Source organism: Antechinus flavipes, chromosome 2 (genome assembly GCF_016432865.1).
Source record: "Antechinus flavipes isolate AdamAnt ecotype Samford, QLD, Australia chromosome 2, AdamAnt_v2, whole genome shotgun sequence".
Lineage (NCBI taxonomy): Eukaryota > Metazoa > Chordata > Mammalia > Dasyuromorphia > Dasyuridae > Antechinus > Antechinus flavipes.
The window spans coordinates 278,195,878-278,215,821 of NC_067399.1; the positions used below are offsets into that span (position 1 = coordinate 278,195,878).

At 38.2% G+C, this 19,944-nt stretch overlaps 1 protein-coding gene across 1 annotated transcript in view; it reads left to right on the forward strand.

Annotated features, from left to right (window-relative positions):
• Positions 1-19,944, forward strand: part of SORD (sorbitol dehydrogenase) — a 62,703-nt gene that overhangs the window by 18,643 nt on the left and 24,116 nt on the right. Inside the window, exons 2-3 of the mRNA XM_051977253.1 lie at positions 10,349-10,382; positions 16,970-17,134. Coding sequence (XP_051833213.1) covers positions 10,349-10,382; positions 16,970-17,134 — 199 coding nt within the window. The remainder of the gene's footprint in view (positions 1-10,348; positions 10,383-16,969; positions 17,135-19,944) is intronic.

Below are 19,944 nucleotides of genomic sequence, written 5' to 3' on the forward strand. Positions count from 1 at the left end.
GGTTATCACATGATTATTTTTGCTAACTTCTAATTGAAATTTACCATTTCAATTTTTTAAAAACATTTTGAGACAGGGTCTCTTGGTTTCATCAGATTTCAAAGGGATCTGGGTATGACACACAAAAAGTTAAGAACTACTACTCTATGATAAAATATAAAATCTTTTGCCATTTAAAGCCCTTCATAATCTGCCCACAGCCTACCTTTCCTGCCTTACATGTTACTCCCCTGTACTTCATAGTGCAAAGTGGCCTTTTTAAAGCGTCTTCCTCTTTCCAATCTTTATGCATTTATGCTGGACAGTCTCCACACTTGGAATGCAGTGCCACCTCACTTCTGACTCCCCAGTTTCATTCAAGACCCCCTGCTTAATTCCTTCCTTTTTTCTAGCTCTCATGCCCAATCACCTTGTGTTTAGTTTATAAATGTATATATGAACAGGTGTCTTCTTCGATAGAATGTAACCTTGTTGAGGGGAGAGATTTAACTTTTGGCTTCATAACCCCCAAATTTAGGTCAGTGCCTGACACATGGTAGGTGCTTAATAAGTGCTTATCGATATATTATTTATATATGTATATATGTACATTTGTACATCTGTGTATACACTACGCACAACAAAGCCTGTAAGTGGTTAGGCCTGTTTAAATGCATTGTATAGATAAGCTTCTTTCCCTTTTCTTGGGAAGCCTGCTGCAGTCAGAGGTAGTGCTTGTTGTTCACTCGGGTCTGACTCTTTGTGACCCCGCAGGGGTTTTCTCCACAGAGACACTGGAGCACGTGGCCATTTCCTTGTCCAACTCATTTTTATGGGCGAGGAAACTGAGGCAAACGGGATCCAGTGACTTGTTCAAGTCACAGCTAGTGAGATCTGAGATCAGATTTGAAGGAAGGGAGATGAATCTTCCTGAGTCCGGCCCAGCACAAGGCGCTCCGCTTATGTTATATTCCTTATTCAATGGACCTTCATGATGCCTCCCATCTCTAATATTGTGACCAGGATCATCCTCGCCTTCAACCGTTATCAGTTAACTTTTAGTGAAGTTAGTACTCATTCCAGTCATTCTAAGCATCGTGAATTAATTTCTTGCTGTTTCATATGGACTGCTGAGGTGGGAAGCAGGGCCTGTATTATAATAGGAGGCAAAGGGAAGGAGGAGAAGGCCTCAGACAAGCTCTCTGGGCTCCGCAGAGAGTGGGCCCTCTGCCGGCCTGATATGGCTACTCTTTTTGAATCGGTCAAGATCTTATCTGGCGTTTAGGAAGAGCACCAGCACAGCACCCTCTAGTGTCGGCAAAGGGGCACTCTCGTGTCTTTGGCGTAGGCAGAACTCCAAGCAAACATTGCCTGCTTCACTGTGCAGGCTTTTCCTTGACTGTTTTAGTTAGAAAGCAAAGGTCCAGCAGGCTACAGTCTGATTCCTCAAGTGCTTTCTGGTTTAGAAAGCAGAACAGTCACCAGCAGCCTGGGAACTGCTGTCCCCTGAACAACAGTATCTCACAATCGTATTCTTTGCCTATCTGCAAGGAAAGGGTGCCCTTAACTAATTTTATACACACATGGCCTATATTATATATGCATACTGCCTATGTGGAATTATTTATTTATTTATTTATTGTTTATTTATTAATAACTTTTTATTGACAGAATCCATACCTGGGTAATTTTTTACAGTATTATCCCTCGCATTCACTTCTGTTCTGATTTTTCCCCTCCCTCCCTCCACCCCTTCCCCCAGATGGCAAGCAGTCCTTTACATGTTGAATAGGTTACAGTATATCCTAGATACAATATATGTGTGCAGAACTGAACAGTTTTCTTGTTGCACAGGGAGAATTGAATTCAGAAGGTATAAATAACCCGGGAAGAAAAACAAAAATGCAAGCAGTTTATATTCATTTCCCAGTGTTCTTTCTTTGGGTGTAGCTGCTTCTGTCCATCCTTGATCAATTGAAACTGAGTTAGATCTTCTCTTTGTTGAAGAGATCCACTTCCATCAGAATACATCCTCATACAGTATCGTTGTCGAAGTGTATAATGATCTCCTGGTTCTGCTCATTTCACTTAGCATCAGTTCATGTAAGTCTCTCCAAGCCTCTCTGTATTCATCCTGCTGGTCATTACAGAACAATAATATTTCATAACATTCATATACCACAATTTACCCAACATTCTCCAATTGATGGACATCCATTCATTTTCCAGTTTCCAACCACTACAAACAGGACTGCCACAAACATTTTGGCACATATAGGTCCCTTTCCCTTCTTTAATATCTCTTTGGGGTATAAGCCCAGTAGAAACACTGCTGGATCAAAGGGTATGCACAGTTTGATAACTTTTTGGGCATAATTCCAGATTGCTCTCCAGAATGGTTGGATTTGTTCACAACTCCACCAACAATGCATCAGTGTCCCAGTTTTCCGGCATCCCCTCCAACATTCATCATTATTTTTTCCTGCCATCTTAACCAACCTGACAGGTGTGTAGTGATATCTCAGAGTTGTCTTAATTTGCATTTCTCTGATCAATAATGATTTGGAACACTCTTTCATATGAGTGGTAATAGTTTCAATTTCATCATCTGAAAATTGTCTTTTCATATCCTTTGACCATTTATCAATTGGAGAATGGCTTGATTTCTTATAAATTAGAGTCAGTTCTCTATATATTTTGGAAATGAGGCTTTTATCAGAACCTTTAACTGTGAAGATGTTTTCCCAGTTTGTTGCTTCCCTTCTAATCTTGTTTGCATTAGTTTTGTTTGTACAAAGCTTTTTAATTTGATATAATCAAAATTTTCTATTTTATGATCAGTAATGGTCTCTAGTTCCTCTTTGGTCACAAATTTCTTCCTCCTCCACAAGTCTGAGAGATAAACTATCCTATATTCCTCTAATTTATTTATAATCTCGTTCTTTATGCCTAGGTCATAGACCCATTTTGATCTTATCTTGGTGTACGGTGTTAAGTGTGGGTCCATGCCTAATTTCTGCCATACTAATTTCCAGTTATCCCAGCAGTTTTTATCAAATAATGAATTCTTATCCCAAAAGTTAGGATCTTTGGGTTTGTCAAACACTAGATTGCTATAGTTGACTATTTTGTCTCGTGAACCTAACCTATTCCACTGATCGACTAATCTATTTCTTAGCCAATACCAAATGGTTTTGGTGACTGCTGCTTTATCAGGTACACCTAGGCCACCGGAAATATTTATTTAAATGTATGTATACATATATAATGTTTTATTGATGCTCTTTTGTATTTTTCACAATAAAATCTGCAAACACCTCCCCTTCCCTCATTGAACAATTAAGCATAAACATCTGGCAGTATCTACAACTGGCAACACATACAACACTGTCCTAGCAGTCTCTTTGATGCCAGGAGGAGGGAGGTGTATTTTATTGTCTGTTTTCTGGTACCTTCATTCTGTTCTTCAATTCCCAGGATTCAGCTTTTAGTGATCTTTTTGTTTATATTTCAGATATTGTTCTTTAGGTTCTGCTAATTTTACATTATTATCAGTTCGTTCAGACCTTCCCATGTACCTCTTAAGTTTCCTTGGAGTATAAAACCTTTAATGATAATGAATTATTACATAATTCCAAATTGACATCCAGAACATTGACCAATTCAAAGTTCTGCCGGCAGAGTTGACATGCTTGACTGTGTACAACCCCTCCACTGTTGACTGTTTTTGGTTTTGGCCATCTTTCCTTATTTACATGATACTTGAAATCTTGAAGTTGTTTGAAATTCTCTTGCTATGAGTCATTTGCAGCATATGGTTTGTAGTTTTCAGTTTTTCCTTTGAAAACTATACCTTTGAGGCATCTAGGTACTGCAGTGGATAGAATACCAGTCCTAAGAGTCAGGCAGACCTAACTTCAAATGTGACCTCAGACATTTAACACTAATTGTATGGTCCTAGGCAAGTTACTTAACCCTAATTGCCTTAAAAAAAAAAAAAAGTAGAAAGTGAGAAAGGAAACTATACCTTTTAATCACTTCTCTGTTGGAAAGTGGCTCTTGGTGTTACAAATTTGTGTTGATTCTCTACATATATTAGATAATAGACTTTGCTTAGTGATGTTTGATGCAAATATTTTTTCTCTGCACTTTCTTCTTGTTCTGTCTTCATTTGTTTTATTTTAAAAAAGGAGTATTTTATTTTTCCAAATACATGCAAAGATAGTTTCAACATTCACCTTTGCTGGAGGGGATGTGGGAAAACAGGAACACTGATACATTGTTGGTGGAATTGTGAACACATCCAGCCATTCTGGAGAGCAATTTGGAACTATGCTCAAAAAGTTATCAAACTGTGCGTACCCTTTGACCCAGCAGTGTTACTACTGGGCTTATACCCCAAAGAGATACTAAAAAAGGGAAAGGGACCTGTATGTGCCAAAATGTTTGTGGCAGCCCTGTTTGTAGTGGCTAGAAGCTGGAAAATGAATGGCTGCCCATCAATTGGAGAATGGTTGAGTAAATTGTGGTATATGAATGTTATGGAATATTATTGTTCTGTAAGGAATGACCAGCAGGATGAATACAGAGAGGACTGGCGAGACTTACATGAACTGATGCTAAGTGAAATGAGCAGAACCAAGAGATCATTATATACCTCAGCAACAATATTGTTTGAGATCTTCGATAAAGAGAGCTAATTCATTTTCAATTGATCAATGATGGACAGAAGCAGCTTCACTCAAAGAAAGAACACTGGGAAATGAGTATAAACTGCTTGCATTTCTGTTTTTCTTCTTGGGTTATTTATACCTTCTGAATCCAATTATTCTCCCTGTGCAACAAGAGAACTGTTCGGTTCTGCACACATATATTGTATCTAGGATGTACTGTAACCTATTTAACATATAAAGGACTGCTTGCCATTTGGGGAAGGGGGTAGAGGGAGGGAGGGGAAAAATCGGAACAGAAGTAAGTGCAAGGGATAATGCTGTAAAAAATTACCCTGGCATGGGTTCTGTCAATAAAAAGTTAAAAAAAAAATTTTTTTTTAAAAAGAGAGGGAAAAAAAATTCACCTTTGCAAAAACCTTGTGTTCAAATTGTTTCTTTCTCTTTCCCTCTTTTCCCCCTCCCCAAGGGAACAAACAATCTGATATAGGTTAAATATGTGCAGTTCTTCTAGCCATATTTCTGTATTTGTTATGCTGTCCAAGAAAAATCAGATCAAAAGGGAAAAAATGAGGAAAAAACACAAGCAAACAAATAACAAAAAGAAAAAGTTTGAAAATACTATGCTTAAATCCACATTCAATTTCCATAATTTTTTTTTTTTTCTGGATGTGCATGGCACTTTATATCACATCTATTGGAATTGCCTTGAATCACTTCCTTTTTGAAAAGCCAAGTCCATCACAGTTAATCATCACATAATCTTATTGTTGCTGTGTACAGGGTTCTCTTGATTCTGCTCACTTCACTTGGCATCAATTCATAAAGTCTTTCCAGATTTATCGACTTGCTCATTATTTCTTATAAAACAATAATCATTGGTTTTATTTTTGCAAAAATGTTTTTTTAAATTTCATAGTCAATACTGTCCTTTTTGTCTTTTATGATTTTTAACCCATTTAAGAACAACTGGGTGGCATAGTGATTATAGAGCTGGACCTGGGGTCTGGAAAATCTGAATTCAAATCTTGGCTTACACACTTATTAGTTGAGTGACCTTGGGCAAGATATTTATCACTTGTCTGCCTGCCTCAGTTTCTTAATCTGTAAAATAGAGATAATAATAGCACCTGCTACTAGAGTAGAATGAGATAATATTTGGAAAGTGCTTTTCAAATCTTAAAATATTATAGAAATGTTAGTTATGCTAAAAATGTTTGGTTAAGAATTGTGTCCATAGCAGATAATTGTAAAAAATACCAAATTTCTTAATGATGTGACCTTTTATATTCAATCACATTCATTTTGAATTTATTGGGAATATATTGTATAAAGGATTAGTTGAAATCTAAGTTTTCCCAAATTACTTAGTTTTCCCTGAAGTTCTTTTAAAAAGAGAATCCTTCCTCCAGTAACTAATTTGGGCTTTCTCAAGTACTGGCTACTATTATATTCCCTTATGATCAGGGATAATCACTTATGCTCTTTTACAATGATTTCCTCCCCAAAAGGAAAAAAAAAATCATCAAACAGCAAAGTGTCCAGCATGAGCTTGGGTGAAGGGGATGGAAGAAGATACAGAATAAAATGTATCAAATCTCTTAGTAATTGGGAGAACTAACTAGGGCTAGAAGGAATCTGGGACTATAATGGACAGGCTCTGAGAGTTACTCTCTACCTGTGTAATTTTAGAAAAGTGTCTATGTTCAAATCCTAGCTCCATACTGCCATTGTCTCTCAACAGGCAGTTGGAGGGCTCAGTCTCTTGACTATATTTGCCTCAATTTCCTCGTCTTTTGAAATGAACTGGAGAAGGAAATGGCCAACCATTCTAGTGTCTTTGCCAGGAAAACCCCAAATGGATTCACGAAGAGTCAGACGTGACTGAAATGACTCAACAACAACAATAACAAAAGTCACTTGACAACTCTGGGACTCAGTTTCCTTATCTGTGAGCTCAGGGAGTTGGGCTGATAATATCTAAAGTAATTTCAGCTCTGAATCCCATAATCTATCTTCTGAAATTGAAGTTTCTTCTTGCAAAAGATAAATAGACTGGATTAGATGACTTGTAAAGAGACCATAAGATCTTTCGCAATCTTAAATTCTAAAAACATTGTATTGATGCCCTTTTCTTTAATATTTCATCCTTTCTCAAATATACCTCCTCCTCTTTTGAGCAACTCTAAAATTCAATTCAACAAGCATCTGTTAAGCACCTACAATTATCGAAAACACAATATGATATTTTAGGAATATACAAACAATCTTAGTTACCCTGTCCTGATAGAGGAAGCCTGGCTGGAGGCAGCTCATAGTGGTTTTTAGAGGTGATGATTAAATATTCAGTAGAGAGTATTTATACCTTGGAAATCAGCAAGTGGGCTTAATTTATTGTTTATTGTCTATACTTAAGAAAGTAATAACGTGTTAATAATGCAGATTAAATTTAAAGGTATGACCTGCATACATTTTGTAGGGAGAGCCCACCACTGCCTATACGGTAGCTTGCATTTCCATGGTTAGAAGTGAAGACCATAATCCTTCGTTACATGATTCATCTGCAGTTGAAGATTTGATCCAGCTCAAAAGAGCCTTACAAGGTTAGCTACTGTCACAGGTAAGGTGTCAGTGACATATAATATACCAAATACGGGAAGCACATTAGGCTCTGAATTGTGAGCTAGGTTTTCTATTGAATTTAACTAAGTGCAGCACACATCTCCTTTTCTCCAAATGCTCTTTCCACCTTCTCTCTCTCTCTTTGCCTTTGCGCTAGCTGAAGTTCTGCCTCCTCTTTTCTTTGCTGCTTAGAATCTGACTTTCTTCAAGACACAGTCCAAGGCTTTCGTTGTTTGGGTCTCCTTCTCCCTTCCCACCCTTCTTTCTGCTCTTCCCCAGCTGAACTGCTTTATTCCATAAGGGTTAGCTTCCATCTGTCTCATCTATTCTATATGTATCTTGTATGTATTTAGTTATGTGACTGTTTTTTCCTGTGTTAGAATGTTAGCTCCTTGAGAGCAGAATATAAGTGCTTGTTTTCTGTTTGTTTTGGTAGCATTTAGCATCTGCTGAATGAATATCTGTGAATTGAATTATCTATGGCTGTGAGATTGGCAGGAGGATATTGACGGTTGCCCTCTCTGATTTCTACCCCAAAGGAGGGCACTTCTTGGGAACTTGATTTCAAGTGTTAATAAAACATAAAATGGACACTTCTGCTCTTCATTTCCCCCTTTTGCTGATAGTTACCAGTATTTTCTGAGACTGCGAGAAAGGGAAAATAACAACACAGGCGGTCTGTAGAGTTTAGAGTAGCTCTGAGTGTAGTGAAATGAGTAATGGTCTTTGAATCAGAATATCTGAGTCCATTTACTTGGTCCTCCATGAGCTGTTCTACTACAGGTGCATGGCAGCTAGATGGCGCCATAGTGCATTGATTACTGGGCTTGAAATCAGGAAACCTTGAGTTCAAATCCAGCCTCAGACACTTAGTGTGTGTGACCTTGGGCAAATCGTATAATCCCATTTGCCTCAGTTTCCTCATCTGTAAAAATGAGCTGGAGAAGAAATTGAAAAACCACTTGGTATTTTTGCCCAGAAAACCCCAAATGAAGTCACAAAGAGTCAGGCACAATTGAAAAAAAATGAGTGAACCATAGGCAAGCCACTTAGCCTACCTTCCCCTACTGGAATTCCTTGAGAATAGAAATGATTTTGTTATTTGTAATTTGTATCTCTAAGCTTAGTATACTGTCTGATGTTTGATAAATTTACATCGATTGATTGTATTGTTGTAAGGGAACTTTCTGTAAATCTTAAAGGATAGGGATCAAACCTATGATTTCATTACTACAGCTAAGTCTCAATTTTGATGCAAACAATTCCATTCCATATCAAATAATAGATGTAGGTTCATATATGTCCGAGATGGGACTTGACTTCCTGGTTTCAAGCCAGCACTCTTCTCAGGTTGCCTCTTAAACCTTTTAAAACATTCTGTAAATGGAAATCATTACTACCTTAGTTCACTTAGGTGGCCAAAAATCCTAAAACTTCCTTTAAAATTTCTAATGCTAAAGTGTGACCTGGATATTTTGGAAGATAAGGAGTGTGATAAACACTAGCTATCCATCTACCTTGAAGCTTTTCCCCCAATCTTTGAAAATTATAATATCTTCCTTTGAGATTATCCCCAATTTATTTTGTATATATGTTGTTTATATTGAGTAATTTGCACTTCATCTCCTTCAGTAGATTGAACTCCTGAGAGTAGAGACTGGTTTTTGTTGTAGTTGTTGTTTTTCCCTGTTTTTTTTAATCCCCAAGGTTTCACACAGTCTCTGGCAAATAATAAATGCCAGTTGACTGACTTGAGGGAGATGGCTGGGATGGATTCTCTTTCCATTTTTTATTTCTGTTCTAGCAAGAAGGTGCCCTTGGAATTGATTACAGAGACCAAACAAATAACTGTTTTACTATTTCTATGTTGACTATTGACTTATGTCTAGGAATATGTTTTTTTGCTAAAGGGAGGAATCCTAGACTGAATAAGACCCCAGGGCAATCCCAAAGACTGTTTTGTTAGAGACAACTGAATTCCAGGGAGTTGTGAGAGGGAGAAGGTGGGGGCAGAACACAAAAAAACAAGTGCACTCTCTTGTTCCCCTAAGTCCCAGGCAGTTTGTAGAGGTAGGTGGAAAAAAGATCGGTATTTGGAGCTTCTTCCCTCCTTAGCCCCTCCTGTGCCTGTCCCTCCACTCGGGGTTGGACTGCCTCAGAGAGCTATCTAGGCCTTTTCCCCTCTGGTTTAGCTGGCACTTCTCCAGGTGGCAGGGGAGCAGGGGTAGCCCTCTACAACTCTACCTCTCCTCTGCCATTGCAGGAACTTGTGGCATTGGTGTTACCCTCTTGGGGTTATGTGCAAACTTAGTGAGCTTGCTGTCAATGTTATTTACAGGTTAGTTGTTCCATTATTCAGGAAACCAGTGGTTAAATAGCAGAACAAACCTTTCCACAGCGTTGCTGCTTTATCCCCCTGGGTTGACTTTGGATCATTGGTAATTATTTGTGTGGTCTGACAGCCATCCAACAGTAATGTCATCCTGAGAGCTGCTTGCCTCCCACAAAAAGAAATGGTTTAGTGAAAACGGGATCGATAGAGATTGAGAGTCAGAGGGGACTCAGAACCTGTGAGGTGCAGTGTGCTACCCACAGCCAGGTGCAATTATATGATCATAAATGGAGAAGGATCCTTAAAAGAGCAGTCCAGTGATCTCTGCTTTTCAGAGAAGGAGAAGAAAGCCCATGGTCACTCAGCTAGTAAGGGTCAGCTAGCTAGATTCAAACATAGGCTTTCTGATTGGAAATCTAGGCTCCTTTCCATTTTACCTCTAATTTCAGCCAGAAGCATCATGGAAAAAATGTTCCAGGAGCAGCAGAGGCACTGTGGGAAAGGAGCTGGAACATTGAATTCAGAGTTAGGGAAGAGTCTTCCCTTGAACTTTTACTTGCTCTGTGATCAACTTTTGGGTCTCAACTTCTTTTTGGAAAGGGAAAGACATCATAAGTTCTAGCTGACAGGATTATGCTGAGGATAAAATGCATGTAAAATACTCTGAAGCACTCCTCGACATGTTGTTGTGGTGGTTATCCTGATGATAATGGATGCTGAAAATATTGTGTTTTGTTTCCTTTAGGAAAACTATCCAATTCATGAACCAGGCCCAAATGGTAAGTCTCCAGTAGGATTTTTTTTTTATTGTAGTAAGTTTGTTTATTTTTAATACACATTGCTTTATGAATTATGTTAGGAGAGAAAAAGCAGAGCAAAAGGGTAAAACCATGGAAGAGATTAAAAAAAAAAAAAACAGAAAAAAGAAGTGAACATAGCATGTATTGATTTACATTCAGTCTCCATAGTTCTTTTCTGACTACAGATGGCATTTTCTGTCCAAAGTTTATTGGGATTGTATTGGATCACTGAACCACTGAGAAGAACCATATTTTTCGTAGTTGATTATCACACATTCTTGCTGTTGGTGTTGTGGGTCTAGTGGTAGAGAATTGATGTGAGAATCCCCTCTGGTCGGAGACTTGAAAAGTCTGAATGGCACTGAGAAGCCAGCTTTGCTAGGAAGACAGACTCCTCAGTGGCAAGAGGTCCTATTATCACTGAGAAGAGAATGTCTTCACAGCGGGCAGGAGTCCTGGCAGCTGTACCAAGAAGGAAGGGCCCCTTGACAAAGCATAATCATATTTAGGATTTCTTAGGACTTTCTTCTGCAAAGATGTTGTCACTGCCCCCAGGCCTAAATATCCAGTTGAAAGTATTTATCTTGGGAGTTTCAAACCACTCAATAACTGGAAGTTCTAGCTACTTGGAGTAGTCTTGGGCTAATCCACTCAACAGAAATATCAGGTCAAGATCTCTAGCTGAATGATATCACTTAAACTACTGGGAGTGATCTTAATGATCTTGGCTAATCTTAATGAAACAACTTACCTGCTTGGAAGGATTAGGTGTCTGTCAGAGGAAAGTTTCAGAGCTCACTTGCTTCCCCTCAAAAAGTCAAGGGGGACACAATTTGCATCATTAGTGTGTACAATGTATGCCTGATTCTGCTGTTTCACTTAGTATCAGTTCGCATAAATCTTTCCAGGTCTTTCTAAAATCAGCTTGTTGATCATTTTTTATAGAACAATAATATTCTATTACCTTTATGTATCCCAGCTTATTCAGCCATTCCCTAACTGATGGGCATCCACTCCTTTTCCAATTCTTTGCTACCACAAAAAGAACTTCAGGCAGTATTTCTCTCCTGTTGTTCTGCCCATAGATGACCATATGGAACATTCTCCTCTCTCATTGTCTGCTTCCCTTGACTTGCCAGCCTGCCAGCTCAGGCCCATTTTGCAAAGTTTGGGTGGTTAGTTTAGTGGGAGTATATGGTGACACAGTGGAGACAGTGCTGAGTCTGGAGTTGGGAAGATCAAAATTCAAAGGCAAGCTCAGACACTTAATACTTCTTAATTGTGTGACCTTGGCTAAGTCACCTAACCCCATTTACCTCACCAAAAATAAGTAAACTAATTAATGGGATGTAATGAAAGTATTTTATTCTGCAAACTTTAAAAAGGAATAAGACAAATAAAAAAGGAAGCAAAGAGGCAAGTTTGAAAGAGGCATTCAAAGCATTTTTCGCATAATCAGAAATGAGAGCATAAGATATTTTCTCTTCCTCTTTATCTCCCTTCTCAAAGAATATAATTAATTTTTTTTTAAAGTGACTTTATCATCAAGTTGACTAACACTCAAATGGGGCCCCTTCATGTCTAGAATGTCTTTACTCTCTGCCCAGGATAATTTTGTAGGGGGTTGGCTTATGAGACCAGCCATTAATGAAAGTCTGTCTCAGCCCCTACAGAATGTATGTGTGTGTGTGTGTGTGTGTGTGTGTGTGTGTGTGTGTGTGTGTGTGTCTCTAAATGGGACAGAGGATAAAAGTCAAAAAGTTTGGTAAGTTGTTCTGCCAAAAGGAAGGGAAGCCTGTCCTTCTGTCCTACTTTGCTTCTGGTGATATATATTAGGTTTCTGGGCAGATCTCCCCTTGCCTTTCCCAGCCCTACAAACCTCAAACTCAGATTCATCCAAAAAGCTTCTGTTTCCCACCAAGTGTGTGCGGTGTAGTGCAGTGTATAGAGAGCAGAGCCAGGAAGGCTAAGTTCCAGTTTTGCATCTGGAATATCCTGCCTGGGTGACTCTGACTGAATCACTCTCCAGGCATCTCTCCAAGACTGCAGGGTACTCACAAGATGCTGATTGATATCAGCAAAAGAGTTCTTCACTTGGGGTGCTTTCCTTTTATAAATCACAAAAGTAATAAAAGCATCTCCCTCCCCCTTCCCTCCCCCCCCCCCCCCCCCCGGAAGATTCCAAGCTTCAGAAAATGTGCAATTTACTTTTGGAGAGGAATCGTGAAAGATTTCTATAGAAACTCCGTTGTGCTTCTTACACATTACTGGTATTGATCTATTTTGGAGAGTAGGGATGACTCAAGAGGGCTTTGAGGCCTTTATCTCCACATTTTACACAATAGTGATCTTTGATACTTGCAACTTTTGGACTTTTAGATTATATTGATTTATTTTATGGTAAATAGAGGAAGAATGAGGTTTCCAAAGAAATCTATTCAAAGATTTTTATGATGCATGGTTGGGTAATATAAATATTTGTCATTTATTCATTCAATTGTGGTTGGACTCTCTTGTCTTTAAATTACTTTCCATGTACTCATTTGTGTCAGTCAGTAGATAGTCAGTAACCATTTATTGAGTGTCTACTATGTGTCAGACATTGTGCTATCACATTGAGGATATAAAGTTTGAAGGAACTCATAGTCTAGTGGGAGAGACTATATGCAAACAATTATGTGCAAATTCTCTTTCTGCAGAATAAATTACAAACAATCAATAGAAAACACTAACTTTAAGAGAGTTCAGGAAAAACCATGTAGAATGTGGAATTTTAGCTGGAACCTGAAGGAAGCCAGCCAGGAGGTGGGGATGAGGAGGGACAGGATTCTAGGCATGCGTGTTCCCCAGATAAAATGGAAGCACAGTGGGGGAGGGGAGATAAAGCATTGATGTAGTGGAAAGAGTTCATGACATTGGGAGGAACAGGACCTAGATTTGATGGTTTCCTGTATGACTTTGATGAGGTGTGAGAATTGAGGGTAAGAGATCCCCTAACAGCTGAGGGATCCCCTTTGGTTTTGTAAAAAAATTGCAAATCCCAGTGAATATAGGCACAAGATTTGTGGCAGAGAATGGGATTTATTCATCAGTGGGCCAAGTCCAGAAAGGCAAATAGCTCCTGATTAGGAATTAGCAAAGGTGGATTAACACTGAGAAGAAAATATCTTCAGCAGTGGGCAAGATCCTGATACAACTTCTGCAAAGATGTCTGGGCATACATTCCTATATAAATTGGAGCTGCTTTGATCTTTGGCCCCCAGCTGGCCTAACTCCTCAAAGATGGGATTTTCAATTCAATTCAGCTCAAAATTGAATGAGATTATTTAACTGGGAGTTTGAGCCACTCAGTATTGCAATGCCCCAGGCCTAGATTTACAGTTGAAAAGAAATTACTTATCTGGCAAGGGTGTGGCCCCTCCCAGAGGAGAGCTAGAGACCCCAAATTAAAAGGAAACACAGTTTCAAGGCTCCCCCCAAAGGTTAAAGGGGATGCAATTTACTTCAGTTTTGAATAAGTCCCTTAATTCTCTGATCAGAGTTTGTGTAAAATGAGGGAGTGGGAGTGAATGACCTCTGTGGTTCTTTCCAGCTCTAAAACAATGAGTCTGAGTTTTTCCACACATAGTAGACTTTCAGTAAATGTTTGTTGAATTAAGCTGAGAAAAATTTAAGATATTTTTAAAATTCAGAACTATCTAAATGTTGATGCTTTCTAACTTGTGTTTTAAAACCGAGAACTAGAAAAGTTCAGTCACACCCAGTCTATTCTTGTAATTTATGGTGTGGCTATTCAATTAAGAGATTCAGCAGTAAAGCTGAGATTCTTCCTTTTTTTCCCCCTCCTTCCAATATTCTCAAGATAAAGCAGTCTTTTCTTGGGAGATATTTTTGTAATATATGTACTTTAATCTTAATATAAGTGAAGCAAAACTAAGCATTGTATAACAATTTTCCCAAGATTAAAACAAAATAATTAATAATGCAGTAGAACCTCATTAATTCAGACTAATTAGAGAGAAGAATAGTCAGAATTAGTGGAGGGTTTGAGTCACACATATTTTTTAAAAGAAATGCCATTTTATTACTTTTAATTAGAGATAGCAACTCACATTAATGGCTCACAAAATGGTGCCAAGTAGGATTCCTGCCAAATCTAATGGAGATATAAAGATTGCTGACAATTAACATATTAATTGCTTGAAAACAATCACTTGCTGATAAATAGTTCCTTCTCTTAAATCATTTAGACCTTCTCCTCAGCATATTCTGTTAATTTTCTTTTATAGACTTTTCCACCCATTATAAGCTTCCCCCAATTTATGAGATTTTATTGTTTCGGGTATGAATGTGTGAACTTGGGCAAAAGAAAGTCTTAAATCCTGACTGATTATATTTGAAGACTCTTCTTTGAAGTACTTTTTACTCTGTAACCAAAATGTCTTGCCTATTTCTCAAAATTATCCTCAAATGGAAATTCAATGAATGACAGTTTATTAAGTTACTGCACATACCAAGCACTATCTAAAGATCAAAATGACATAAGTCCCTGTCCTCAAGGAGTTCACATTTTATTGAGAAGAAAACATGTACACATATTCAATGCAGTAAACATTCATTTGTGCCTGCTATGTGCCAGGTATTGTGCTAAGGGCTGGGGATCCAAAAAGAAATGGAAACAAAGGCAAAAGACAGAGCAGCTGGTAAAGAGGTTCTGCTCTCCTTGATTCCCGGTGGTCAGGGAGCCAAATGGAGAAGTCAAATGATGAGGTTCGGCACAGGGCATGGAGTTGTGGGAACCCTTTTGGTTGGCACAGGGGTCCTTCGTAAAGGAATTTATGGACCTGAAAAGCTAGACTGGCAAAAATGTTTATTATTGGCATTGGGAAGTCAGCCTTTGCTAGAAAGACTGAATTCCTTGGTGGCAAGGTCCTGACAGAGGGATATAAAATTTCTAGTGGAGGAATCCTGATAGAGAGTTTCTAACAGAGAAATCCCAACAGAGAGATAAAGAGGGCATATAATCCTGTTAGGGAAATAAAAAGGGAGTAATGCTGAAGGAGAATATCATTTCAGCAGGCAGAGGGCTGCAGCTTCTGCCAAGAGGAGAGAGAGGTTCCTTGGCATAGCATGCTAGGTCCTCTGCAAGGATGAGGTTTAGGGTTGTCTCTTTTTATATATAATGTCTTTTATATAATGTGAACTCCTTGAGGACAGGGACTTATGTCATTTTGATCTTTAGATAGTGCTTGGTATGTGCAGTAACTTAATAAACTGTCATTCACTGAATTTCCATTTGAGGATAATTTTGAGAAATAGATTATAATATATATTTATTTATATATAGATTATTATTTATTATATATAGATTTATAATATATATAATATTTATAATAGATTATATAATGAGAAAACTTTGGCTAGAAGCTGGGGGCAGCTCTTGATGGGGGCTGGGAGCAGTTTGGGCTGGAATCAGAATAGAAAATTTTGCAATTGAAAGAGTGTCTCTGGGCTAATTTCCAGCTCAATAGTGTTAGGAGTCAGCCAGAACCACCCCGATAATAGAATGAAAACCACTTTATCTTGATTCCCTGGGGTGAGTTCTCAGGGGAGAAGTTAGTGTTCGCCCCAAAGTCAGAGAGAGAGAGAAAGAAAAAGTTTCAGGGCTTCCCTCGTCACTGGGTGGTACAGTAGTTCGGGCGCTGGGCCTGGAGTCAGGGAGATGCATCTTCCTTGGTTCATATATGGCTTCAGATACTTACTAGCTGTGTTACTTTATCTTCTTTTCCTTAATTCCCTCATCTATAAAATAAGTTAGATATTGGAGTCCAGCTCCTATGGTGAATTAAGGATGGGAAAACATTCCGGGGCCAGGTGGAGAAGTTCAAATTATGAACTTTTCAAAGTTTATTGATCAGAGAGACAAATATATAATATATATTCCTCAAATGCTCATAGACTTGATACAAAGTACACTCTTTGAAGTTTCTATAGTTTTCTCTAACAAATAAGATCTGCTGAGATGTAAATATTTAAGCCCTAGATCTTAGTTACTTAGACAGAGATACAAATAGTTAAGATACTCATTGGGGTAAAGTTTATCATACCACTGCCTTAAGTAACTTTCTTCCAAATGCTTTTTAGTCTCTATTATGAGCTGTTTTCCTGTCCTAAGTTCAGAGGTTTGCTTTTAATCCAAAAAGTAGTATTTGCATTTTGCTTCAATCACTAGATTATTAATTTATATATTGATAAGCAGTCTCTGCTATTTCAATTAAAAAAGGGAGTTTTGGTGAGCCAAATTACTGTAAGATTTAAGACCTAGAATGGATTCTTACCTCCTAGCCCTCTATAGTTAGAGAAGAAAATGTCTAGCTACTCCAATGTCTCTGCCAAGAAGAATATCAAGGATCTTACAGGTTAATCAATTTACAAATAAATATGTAAGGTAAAAGTTTTGGGTGAGTGGAGTTGGGGAAGACATGAATATCAAGATGATGAAGGAAAGGCTTGAAAGTCTCTTGTGCGTTTCAGAGTTTTTCAATTCTTTCTTTCTTTTCCCCCAGAGGTGCTGCTGAAAATGCATTCAGTTGGAATCTGCGGCTCTGATGTCCATTACTGGAAACATGGTCGAATTGGAGACTTTGTGGTTAAAAAGCCAATGGTGCTGGGACATGAGGCCTCAGGAACTGTGGTGCAGGTGGGAGCGATGGTAAAGAACCTTTATCCAGGTGAGCAGAGTTCTTTTTCAGGCAATCAGTAATTATTTGGGGAGTCTTCTTACTGGACCATAGATCTTACACGACGTACCTAGGGAGATCATTTTGTTTTACTCCCTCCTTTTCCTGATGGAGACAGGGCCTTGCCTCACACAAATAGGATCATAGGATCATGGATCTGCAATTGAAAGAGATCCCAGCATGTGGTACAACCCATTTTATGAATTCAGATTCTTTGTGTCCAATTCTGGAGCTCTTTCTACACAAGACTATTTCCTACTGCTTCTCCTGTGAGCAAAAAGCGGGCATTAGATAGTAAGAGGACTTCCCAGATTCCTCTTTGAGACACTTAATCGAGGAGAAAAAAACTTCACTTTTGAGATTCTGGGACTGTCTCCAGAATGTCTTGTTATAGCTGTTGGCTTTGATTAACATTCCAAATTATTGGCAAAAAGGTTTCTATAAAATCATATGGTGGAAACTGTTGGATTCCACCCATTCATCACATATTCAGCTCATTTCACGAAGTTCCTGGAGTCAAATTAAATTTACAGAAGTTGACTAAAGCAAATAAATGTGATTGGGCTCTTAAAGGGATTAGAGCTGTATCAGATGGTTCAAATTCGTAGCCCACATAATGAACAAAATTTCCCAGTGCAACCTGAATCTGAATTGGGAAATGTTTAACAAGATAAATGAAAATAAAATAAACTATAAAGTAATATTGTAGTTTTCTAAATCAATATGTGGCTTTCAGGGATCTGTTTGAGTTTGACATTACTAGTATCAGTCATCTGAAAATGTTCCCTGAAGAACATTCTGCTTTTGTATTGGTGATTATCAATGAGCTTGTCAATCAACAAAAATCTCTTAAAGCTACTCCTTAGAGCAATTAGACACTGGTTATCTGTGAGGCAGTAATAGAGAAAAAGTTCATTGACCCTTTAATCTCATATATATAAAGGTTATATTTATATTTTTAAAATATATATATTTATGTTATATATTTCTTATATAAATTATACATTTGTATATTAATTTTATAAACATACATGCATATATGATTATATATGTAGGAGATGTATTATACACATACATATGTGTATATGTATGTAGGAGATTTGAGTGTTTTATATACACATATAAATATATATATATATGTGTGTGTGTATTTATCTAGTAGATACATTATTGTTTGGAGATGTCTCCTAATTAGAATGTGAGGTCCTTGAGGGCAGGAACAGTTTTTGCCTTTCTTTTATTCCTCCAGCTTGGTATATCATCTGGCTTATTAAGCTTAATAAATGCTCATTGATCTGACTTGACTGATTTAAACTCACTCTTCTTACATTCATGTCCTTCCTGTGCTAAGTAATGTACCTTAAAACTTTTGGGTAAACAGCAACTTCAAGCCTTATTGTTGAGACCTGAGGCACTAGGGTGAATGAGTTAAATCTCACAGCAGTTTAATTCATTCATCTTAACTGAGTAATTTGTCTCTTCTATTTTTCTGCTAAGGGCTGCTTTTATCAGTCCATTCCTAAACTCTGTGTTGTTGATTGTTGTTGATCCAGCCTCAGTTTATAGGTCTTTCCTGGGGATTATATCATGAGGCTTTTTGTACCATTTGTGAGTAAATTCTGTTTAGCTACTGTATGGTTCTGGATAGCCAAAAAGGGAGGTTTGACATCTGAGCTATGCAGTCTGGCCCTCTGGCCAGAGGCCAGCCTCCCCAAGGGCGTTCTGGGCCCTGATTTGATTGGCTGCTGTGAATCACACCCTGAGTTCAGTTGTGTATACTTTTGTTTAGTGGACAACAATACCTGTAACAACAAACTTACCCCACTTCCTCTCTCAAATCTTTTTTCCTGAAAAGTCTGATTACCCATTTGGCAGATGTATAGATAATTTGGAGCCTTTTTCCATTTTGCTGTTCTGATCTGCTCAGCCCAGCTCTGGCTAACATTTGTGCTGGGTCAGGAAGGAGGTTAGGGTTGGGCCCTAGGATGAGTATCTGGTGTAGTTGTGATCTGCTCTAAAGCCAAATACAAATGGCACCTGGATTATCCTTTTCTTCAAATCATGCACACCTCATTCTTGCCCTCCATTAATACAGATAGTCAGGAGATTTTTTTTTTTTTTCACCAATTAAGAAATGCCCTTGAGCAAGGATACTTGGCATCATGGGATCTTAGGATTTCAGAACTGGACCTCCAATATCTAGAATTAGAAGAGATCTCATTGATCTAGATGATCACTTTGTAGATAAAGAAACTGAGGCTCACAGGCAAAGGGTTTGAGCCAGCAATTTCCTAAACAATCTCCTAAAGTCACACGTGTGATAAGCAAGTAATCAGTAAACAATTTATTTAGCTTTTACTATGGGATAGGCCTTGTACTAAGCATTAGTAAATGGCAGAATTGGGATTTGAATTAATGTCTGGAAACTCCAAAGGGTTAACAACTAGGTAGCATAGTGGATAGAACATTGTGCCTAGAATCACAAAGATTTGAGTTCAAATCTAATCTTAAGATACTTACTGTGTGACTGGGTAAATCATTTACCCTCTATTTGCCTCAACTGTAAAATGGGGATAAGGACAGCTAGGTGGCACAACGTATGAGTGCCAGGCCTAAAGTCAGGAAGGAAGACTTTTTTCTGAGTTAAAATTTGGCCTCAGACACTTACAGGCTGTTGAACCCTGGGCAAATTACTTAACCCTGTTTGCCTGTTTCCTCATCTGCAAAATGAGCTAGAAAAGGAATGGCAAATTACACCTCTGTCTTTGCCAAGAAAATCTCAAATGGGATCATGAAGAATC